The 9602-nt window shown below is 39.9% G+C and overlaps 1 protein-coding gene across 5 annotated transcripts; it reads right to left on the reverse strand.

Moving 5' to 3' along the window:
• Positions 1-754: 754 nt before the first annotated feature.
• On the reverse strand, positions 755-9345 carry naga (N-acetylgalactosaminidase, alpha). 5 transcript variants are annotated; one of them, XM_067571884.1, is made up of 10 exons: positions 9202-9335; positions 5319-5352; positions 4528-4684; positions 3878-4018; positions 3030-3241; positions 2839-2933; positions 2578-2739; positions 1934-2131; positions 1677-1817; positions 755-1581 (listed from the first exon to the last, which is right to left on the reverse strand). In XM_067571884.1, exons 3-10 carry the CDS (start codon positions 4680-4682, stop codon positions 1381-1383), a joined length of 1305 nt encoding a protein of 434 aa, XP_067427985.1. In that variant the 5' UTR covers positions 4683-4684; positions 5319-5352; positions 9202-9335; the 3' UTR covers positions 755-1380. The 5 variants fall into 5 exon arrangements, with proteins under 5 accessions (XP_067427985.1, XP_067427984.1, XP_067427983.1 ...); XM_067571883.1 differs by lacking the exon at positions 9202-9335 and adding an exon at positions 6731-6749; XM_067571882.1 differs by lacking the exon at positions 9202-9335 and adding an exon at positions 6731-6749 and having other exon boundaries at positions 4528-4687.
• Positions 9346-9602: the final 257 nt, after the last annotated feature.

Below are 9602 nucleotides of genomic sequence, written 5' to 3' on the forward strand. Positions count from 1 at the left end.
TTTTAGAAAAATGTGCCTTGTAAATGAGTTTAGTGCACAAAGGCTGAAAATAAGGCAGCAGTATTATAATTGGACATATGAAAAAACAATCTGTAAATGTGTGTTTATTCATGATAAATGTATCCTGTACAGAACTAAAGCTGAACCCCGGCATAAATTGAGACTTACTTCAACAAGCAATAGTGAAGTGAAAGCTAAAAGAGAATAACATCCTTTCACCATTTCAGGAACCTGAAAAATTCTTTAGAAACTGAACTGAAACTATGTTCTAAATGTGCCACATCTTACCAAGGAAAAACATGAAACCCTTTTTTATATTACTGCACAATTATGGCTTTATGGCTGTTAAATGATGTGAGGTTGAAATTATAAAATAACTATCTTATCACATGTGCCATATAGTTGCACACATAAAAACAGCATTCTGCTGCTGAAGCTATAGTGCATTCACATGTTTGTGTGAACTGTATGAGCCTCAGCTGTCCCTAAAGTAGACTCAACAGGATCCTTCAGTGTAATTGGGACTGTACTGCCAGGCTTTTGGGTTAAGGTCATTAAAATAAAACGTGTATGTATCCATAGACGGTGTGTGTATATTGATTTTAAAAAGAGATCTGAAGGGGAAAAAAAGCAATTTCAGAACATTTTTAGTCTGATGAGCAAGTTCTAGATCAAGATGGCCCATCGTATACGTACACCTAAAGAATTTCAAATACACTCACGTACAAATACACAAACGTCGGCCACTGCCTGATTGAAATGAGAAATGTGTTGTTTTATTTAGTGAGAAATAACACATAATTCACAAAATGATTTCTTATAAAAACCTAAAACAAAATAATAAAACATTTAGCCTTCAAATAGAACAAATCCAAAATGTAAACCTCATTCAGAAAAACTGGCATGGCAGTGGCCTTTGTCATCCCTCTTAGTTTGCACCTTTTCTGGAACAGATTATCCTGCTTCTTTTTCAAAGGGAATGCATGCTTGAATAAGAAAAGGTCTTTCATAAGAAAGGTCTTTCAGCTTTGGTAATCACAGCTGAGATCGCAAAACCAATCAGCAGCTCAGTACAAAAACAGTTGACATGAGTGCCAAATCATCGCTTTTCTCACTGTGGTATTAAAAGCGCATTGTTCTGGAGCCATTCAATTGATCAACAGTGATACTGCATTGCAGAATTTCAGAGAAGGATCACAGAGAATGAAAAAACTTCAGACAAGTGACATACAATACATCCAGATGCAAACGTCTGTCCCTGAGCTCACACTGATTTCATTTTTTGCAAGAGATAGTGCCATTCACTTAAGGCAAACACATTCAGCACTACCCATTGGCAATAAGTCCTTTGAACACTTGACAGTGTATGTGTGAAGTTTGTCAGAGGAAGACGGGAGGGATGGCATTTTCATGGTCATCATAGGCAGATCCCCGGACCCTACTACCTTTATAGAACTGGTGGAAGCCCAGTTTGGTGGGCGCAGAGACGTACCACATGACCACACCTGTGGGGTTCACTGACACCACGAAGTCAGTGGAGTCCGTCAGCACCATGGTCTTGCCAGTGAAGACGTCGAAGACCTGAGGAACAGTAAAAAAAGAGAAAATAAGTGAGTGATTTTCTTGCCATGGTCATACGTGTTGCAATAAATCAGTTCAACATACAGATAACTGACCTCGTAGTGGCCGGCGGTGTAGTTCAGTTTGCTGAGGGAAGTGTGGTAGCGGTAGGGCATGTCAGTGCGACGACTGAAGAACACCAAGGCACTGGAATTCTTTGACAGGGGGCGCCACAACACGTCAATGCCGCTCTTCTCCTGGCACAGAGAAAATGACCAAAAATATGAATAAAGGCACAGAGAATGAGAAGAAATGTGAACAGGGGGATAGAAAGATAATAAGAAGCTGCAGGATCAATGCAAAAGTGTGTCACCTTTACAATGCGTTTTCCTTGAATGCCCATGGGGTCCTGGTTGATGCTGATGGCCATTTTGTTTTGCAGGATGCTGCGGGCCCCGCTGCTGATGGTGCGCAAGTCATTGGACATGAAAAGAGGAGCGGCCATAATTGCCCACAGAGCCATCTGAGAACGAGACTGGTCCATGCTGAGGCCAAAGTCGCCAATAATCAGCTGTGTAGGTCAAAATCACACAAACAAAGAAGATGAAATGAATTAGAGGAATTTCATACATGTAGCACTTTTTAACTAACAAGGGAAACAAAGAATCAAGATCAAGACAAAACAGAAAAGAAGGCATATGTGTATTAATTATTATTATTTTGGCTATTAAAATGGGTTCCAGTAATACTTGAGAATCCTCACTAGGAACTCTTAATTTAGTATTCAGTAAATGTCAGAATTACATGTTATCATGAGGTAATTTGAGTTATCTGTCAGTAGGTCCTTGGCCATATGCTGAAGGATTATTTGCAGAAAAATATTTGAGAAATTCCGGTGGAGACATTAAGGCCTTTTTTTTTTAAAAAACTTGTATCACTTGTTCTTCCTGACTTTACTGATGGACCATATAGGCAATATGTAAAAATTGTGTCCGTTATTATGTTGGTTAAACAGACCATATCTGGGTCATTCCATCTTCCAGGTCCAGCTGCAGACATCAGGACATCTTGGTTGTCAAAGAACCAATCGACAATGTTCAGTATACTGTCCCAAGAGTCCTGGATGTCACCATAGTTACGCCACAGGTTGCAGATCTCCCCCAACTGAGTGTAATTTACCTGGAAATATAAAGCACATTTCACATGATGAAACTAAAAAATGTTTTCAATGATAAGAAATTGAAAGACATGAAAGAATTTAAGATATTCTGATTATACCTGAGGTGGCAGGCCACCCTGGTAGGCGGGCCAGCTGCAGGAGTAGGCAATGGGACGGTTCGTAGCATTTAAAGCCTTTGACATGAGAGGGTAACCTATGCAAGATGCAAGAAGAGGAACAAGAATCAAACAAGATCAAATCAGCAGTATTTCAATAACCACAATCTAAAAGTCACATCTCCGGTCCTTACCCTGCTCTTGCTCTGTGGCGTTAGAATAGCAGCCGTCAAATTTCAACATGTCCACCTCCCAGTCGGCAAAGGTCTGAGCATCTATCTTAATCTTGTCAAGTGGGGTGCCAGGGTAGCCCCCACAGGTGTGTGTGCCCATGTCTCCGTAGATACCCAGCTTGAGACCCCTGTCATGCAGGTAGCGTGAAAGCTTAAGGATTCCTCCTGGGAACCTGGGGTTAAGGGGGTAAAGGGCGATTATAATGTTATATTCAAGCGCATAATATGAAATATACTTATTAGGGACAAGGTTTTCAGTTCAACAAATGGTCAAGCAAGCAATTTCAAATCATCAGCTGTGAAGTACAGCATTTGTTTTTTGTTAAATATGATATGCAGCTGAGAGACCACTCTAAATGGATCCAGTGAAACATGGTTTAATTTAATATAAAATTGAATGTTATGGAGATTAGCATGATATAATGCAACTAAAAAGGAACAAAATCCTACCAAGAACTGAAAAAGTGAAGCTCTAAAGTCAACAAAGCCTTCAGTTGTTTTTTTGCTGTTTTTTGTGTGTGTGTAACTGGATTTTTACATCCTTTTTTCATTTCCACTTTCCAGATAGGTCAAGGATCAGTTTGTTGTCTTTATTATACTGAAGCTGCATATAATATACCTACAGGTTCACCGCACACTATTGAAATTACTGACTCATGTTTTTTTGTTGCTGTCATATGATTGTATGACTGTCACACTGTCACACCTTCAGTCACAGTTTTATTGACTTACAGGCTTAGAGGTTTTAGATAAGTGTTTGCATTGAAGAACAACAGCTGCAGTGTGTGTATGGGTGGGTGTGGGTGTACCTCTTAGGGTCAGGTTGGAGCCGTCCCTGCTTGTCTCTCTCCATGGAGGCCCAGCAGTCATCTATGTTCACATAGACGTAGCCAAGCTCCCTCCAGCCATCCTCTGAGAGTCTGTCCGCCATGTCGATGAACAGATTCTCACTGCAGGAAAGACAGAAACGGCTCATTGGTAGGCAACACATTTGATGAGCAAATATTGAAAAAGGGATGGATTTAAATAAAGTCATTGTTGCATTCCAAAGATAAGACCACAAAGAGCACTGTGATTGGGTTTTGGTATGTGAAGGTATTTGTTGAGTGCGGTGTTTGGTTTAAGATTGCTGCCTCGAGCTCAAAAGAAAAAAAAAAAAGGTGCTAGAATAAACAAAAGACATGTAAAGACACCATGAGGCCTAAAGAAAAAAAAATCTGTTGACGACTTACAAATGCAGATTGTTAAAGTGGCAAACAGTTTGACAGTTTGTTCACAAAAGGTTTTTTGGTTTCCCCAAAACTTGTTTGGTTTCCAGAGCTCCACACCCACCTCCACTAAAACAGGGTGTTTACAGTTAATTAAGACAACAGTAGCATTACTCACGAATATCACCTTGCAGTATTAGATACTGAGCTTTTTTTCAGTTGTGTGTAATATTCATATTTTGTTGGCTTGCCTGATGCAATTCTTTGGGTCATGTTCACAGTCAATGTCACAGCGGAACCGTTCCCATGCCAACCAGCCCATGGGAGGGGTCCTCATCAGCCCGTTGTCAAGGGCAAAGGTGGCTGCAGAGAGCGCCGACACAAAAACAAGCACCGCCAGATGCATTCCTGCTGAATAGACAATACAAAAACAAACTCGATGAAGCAGAAGGTTGTAGTGTGAATGACATCGAACCTCAGTTGCTCTGACTGTGGCCCGAGAGACAAGCTGACCTGCTGGGAAGATGTGGTTCACTGAGTACAGCCAAGACGGTTAAAGTCTTTGTACATCCTGACAGTATAGTATACTCAGTGCCAATTGACATGCATCACTCTCTCACACACACCTCCTGAGTCTCAGCTGACTAGGTGTGACCTGGCTGAAGGTAGCAACAACCTGCCAGGTGACTTCTGACATCAAACAGTCGTAAACATCAGATAAGTAAATCAAAACCAACTAGTTAGAACAGTTAGAACAGTAAGTTCCTACAACAGGACAAGTGTACAGCTTACAATACCTACATGTGGAAATGATCACGCTTTACAAAAAAACGTAATACAAAAATACAATACTACGTAAATCCCTTATAGCCTTTTTCATTTTTTAATTAGAGCCTGTTAAGAATGATACAACGTATTGTTTAAACTAAAATGAAGGGAATTACAAATTAATTTTAAAATTCGCTATTCAAAAAAGATTGAACAGCCTATATATACTGACATATATTCACATAATTAACCACGTGTTAAAAGATCAACTTACTGAAGTTGTTTGAGCGCCTCTCAGTAACGGCAAGCTGAAACAGGAAGGAAGATAAATGAGGATGCGTTCAAGCCTTCTGAACTACCCTAAATCTCTGCTCTTCTCCTCACACCGCTCTGTCCTGTAAACAGTCCCCGCTTCTTCATCAAACTCACTCTCATTCACTCATAAAACTCCTCTCGGACCGACTGTAGTGAAATATACTGAGCTGCTTCTATAAGGAAGCGGCTGTCACATGACACAGCGGCTCTGTCAGCTGACCACAGAGGAGGCAGCAGTCTATGGAAAAATCACAGGGGGAAGACCGGGCCGCGTCCCATTACTTTTCACTCAGCCAGTTTCCTTCAATCAGTCCTTTCCCCTCTTTATCATTGTAAGATGAGCATACTGTAAAAAAATAATGGATGTAGCCCCCATGACGTCACTCACTGGTTTGTCGATTCTTGTTCATGGATGTATAAAGTAAACAGGATACAGTGTTGGAGGCAGGGGCTCTGTTCATTCCATGGATGTATAATAAGAGCTGGATAGGGACGATGCTTAGCCTTGCAGCCAATTTTCCCCAGTGGCCACTCGCGGTATTGCAGCGAAAAATCCCCCTGCGGCCAAAAAAGCATTTTCCTCATAGACCACCAATGTAAAAGAGACGTCTGTAAAACTGTTGACAGGACACCTCGAACTGCAAACAACGTCAATTATGTGGAAACTTTTTTTTGGCGTATGCACTAGCCAAGCAATTCCTATAGGACTGAATGGGTGCCATTATTAGTGCGGTATCCAGCTCTTATAATACATCCATGGGTCATTCCTATTAAAGTTGCTCAGTGGCCAAAAAAATCCACCTCCCGCTGTAAAGAAATACCCGGTGAAACATACTGCCCATGCTCTATGTGCCCAATGCATCAGGAGCATGCTCAGTAGAGACTTCTGCCAGCCGAGATTGCTAACTTCTGGTTTAGCCCTCTGACTACCTTGAATAATGATAAAATGTTTCAATCGTGTGGCTCTTCTAGACCTTTAAAAGTGAAACACAGGGGTTGTGATGCTCAAGAAAAAAATATCCACTGATTTACAGACGACGCTTTCAAAATGTAAGTCTATGGGGAAAACTCTTTTTGGGCCCAATAGCATGACGTGATGTTGTAATTACACGGTCTGGCCACTATGTCAAATTAGCTTCAAAACCAATTCAAAGCGCTCTTCCTGGGGACTTGCTCCCGTTTTGAAGCCTCAGGTTTGCATTTTGATCGTCGCCATCTTGGATATTTGAAGCCAGAAGTGACTGGACAAGAGGGTGGAGCTGACCCTAATGCTAGCTGCTAGCTTTGTTAGCACAGTGAATTTACAGTCTATGGTTAACTGTGATAATGCTAATGCTAATTTTTCGCTAGCATCAAACAAACTGTACTTACCGGAAAAAACTGAACATCCGACTTCTTTCTTTTAGTACAACCAAACACTGAACAGGACTTTTTAAGGCAACGAAAAGGTTACAGTTTACTTTCATGAACTGAAAACACACTGAAATAGCGACAGCTACGGCTGTACTCTGTGAATCTGGGGTTACGCCATGATTACGTTACGTAACCAACGTTGTTGCCGTGGTAGCGTCTTGTCCGTGGTACTCACCTGACACTCAGTGGCCACCTATTAATTATGCAGAAATGTAAGCCTTAATAAAATTTAAACAGGTGAGTTATAAAAAAATGTAACCCTCGTACAGTTGACCAGAGACCAAAACCGTTTTTTGTACCAGGCTGTAAACATGTTTATTTCTGCTGTAAAGTTGGGCATTTTAACATGGAAGTCTATGGGGATTGACTCGCTTTGGAGCCAGCCTCAAGTGGCCATTCGAGAAACTGCAGTTTTTGCCACTTCTGTGTTGGCTTCATTTTTTGAGAAGGGCCTATCTGCAGTCTTGCAGATTTACATGACAAACCCACTTTACTACACAACACACCCCCCTAATGTTGTTATCCTAACGATATGCTACATGACACCCCCCCGACCCTTAACCCTAACCCTAACGATCCCCATCCTCACACCTAAACATAACCAAGAGGGTGTGTTATGTAGCAAAGTGGGTGTGTCGTGTAGATACTGCAAGTCTGCAGATAGACCTTCTTGCATTTTTCATCCCAGGAGGTTACTGCTTTAAAATGAGCAAGCAAAAAACACGCTGACACCTCTTTTGCTGAACTATATACAGTGTGGTAGTATTCAAATGCTTTACTTTAGTAAAATAACAAAACAACAATGTAAAAATAGGCCTACTCCATCATAAAATGTCCTGTATTCTACATTTTACTTGAGTATCCTATTATTAACAAAATGTTCCTAAAGTGGGCTATTTCTTAAGTATGCATTTATGTAATGTGATGATTGTATTGTTGAAGATTGTCAAAGAAGGGCTGATTCTAACAACTTTATATACTGTTGGGTATTTGCATCTATAATACTGCATCATATTTTATAAAATGATCATATATTTAACAATCTGCAAAGTAACTAAAGCTGAGAAATAAATGTAGCTGGGTCCATCACGTTTAGACTAGTAAAGCAGAAGTATAACTTTAAATGGACATGCTCAAGTACCTCGAAATTATACAAATACTATACTTGAGTAAATGTATTGAGTTACAATCCTGTGAAAGAAAACATCCTCAATAGAAACCCTAACTCACTGTTATGGGCTTTATGTTTGCTAGTAATGGTTATTTTCATTATCAATTAATCATTTAATTGTTTTGTTTGTAAAAAGTCAAAGTCAAAATTCTCATCTTAATTCATAAAGTCCAAGGAGAAATCTTGAAATTGCTTGTTTTGTCTGACCAACAGTCCAAACCCAGACTAACAACAGACTAATCAATTAATTGACTAATTGTCTCAGCCCACCATGGTCTTGTCAGCATCTTCCATCATCTGGCATAGCGTTTCTTAGCAGTACTGTCCCCCGGAGGGCACTCAGAGAACGTCTGGGGGCGCTGAAAGCAATGTTTTTTGAAAAATGGGCATCAGTGTTCTTGGGGGCGTTTGTGTGTGTATGTTTTTAATGGCAGTTTAGTCCAACATTCCAATGCACATTTTCACAATTTCATCATTTGACCTCAGGGTTTTCCTATGTTTTTAAGCGCGTAACTGCATGCAAATTTGTGTACAGGGCTTCGAAAACGCGAGTGACCTACGCTCAACACTGTACCTGAACGCCTCCTGTGTAAACACGGGGAAACTATGCCTAGTCTCTACCGCGTATTGCTTCATGTATGGTTGCGCTAGCTTCTCTGTCTTCTCCTCTGCTCTGTTTGTCGGTGTTTGTGTTTAGCTTAGTTTGTAACGTGTATTAAAATTTGTTAAATTCTTGTAAACTTAGCTGCTGAAACAGCCCCCCCCTCTCAACCAGCATCAGAGGGAGGGGGAGGAGGAGGACAGGATGAAGATACTGTCTGATGCCTGTGTTCTTCATTCTCTCTAAACTTCTCTCAGTATTTTAATGCCAGGAATATTATGTATTTTACTGACATTTTTTATTTCTTTCAAGTGAGATATTATTGAATTTATATAATAACTTTGCTGATGGAAACATTATTGTTGCTGCTGTAGAAACAATATTTTATCATATTTAAAATAGAAATCTATTCTAATCCTGTTCTGATTTTATTCTTTTTTTAAATAATAATTCAAAAAAACCTGATTCTTTAGTGATGAAAAAGAACCAATAAGAGTATTGATAAATACTCTTATTTCTTTCTTCTGGAGTTTCTTCATTCCACCAATGTGGTCAACAAAGAAAAATAAAACATCACTATAACTACCATCTCTGCTGTTAACAGATCATTTTAACACCCGCTGACACAAACATGATGAAAACTGTTGGTTACATTACCTTTAGATGCTGAAATCTGAATCAAGTTGATGAGTGAAGGTGAAATGAATCAGCAGCTTCAACCAGGAAACCAGCCAGAAGAGGAACAAACTTGTAACTAACAGCAGGAGGTTTTTAAGGTCTGCTGATTAACAAACAACCCCAACTCTCTGTGTTCATCTTTAACCTGAAGTGTTCTTTAAGGAAATCTGATCACAGAACAGTAGCTCTGAACTTTAGAATCTGGAGCAAAAGTAAAATATTAACAGACAGTACACGCCTTTATCAGCTGAATCATGAAGTCTGTTGTGTGTCTCTTAATCCAACAAGGAAATAAAAATTGTTGAGATGGCATTAATGCAGTCTGTTTATCTCTGTGATATGTGCAAAAGAGGACAAATAAATTGTTTATGAATAAGATA

Source organism: Thunnus thynnus, chromosome 18 (assembly GCF_963924715.1).
Source record: "Thunnus thynnus chromosome 18, fThuThy2.1, whole genome shotgun sequence".
NCBI lineage: Eukaryota > Metazoa > Chordata > Actinopteri > Scombriformes > Scombridae > Thunnus > Thunnus thynnus.

What these genes read in the sequence shown, in the direction of transcription:
- naga (XM_067571885.1), bottom strand. Translation starts at nt 4,682, where the DNA reads ATGCATCTGGCGGTGCTTGTTTTTGTGTCGGCGCTCTCTGCAGCCACC. An exon ending in GATGGAATGACCCAGATATG is followed by an intron (nt 2,132 to 2,577) that starts GTCTGTTTAACC and finishes TGACCTACACAG; the next exon opens with CTGATTATTGGCGACTTTGG. An exon ending in ACACCGCCGGCCACTACGAG is followed by an intron (nt 1,582 to 1,676) that starts GTCAGTTATCTG and finishes ACTGTTCCTCAG; the next exon opens with GTCTTCGACGTCTTCACTGG.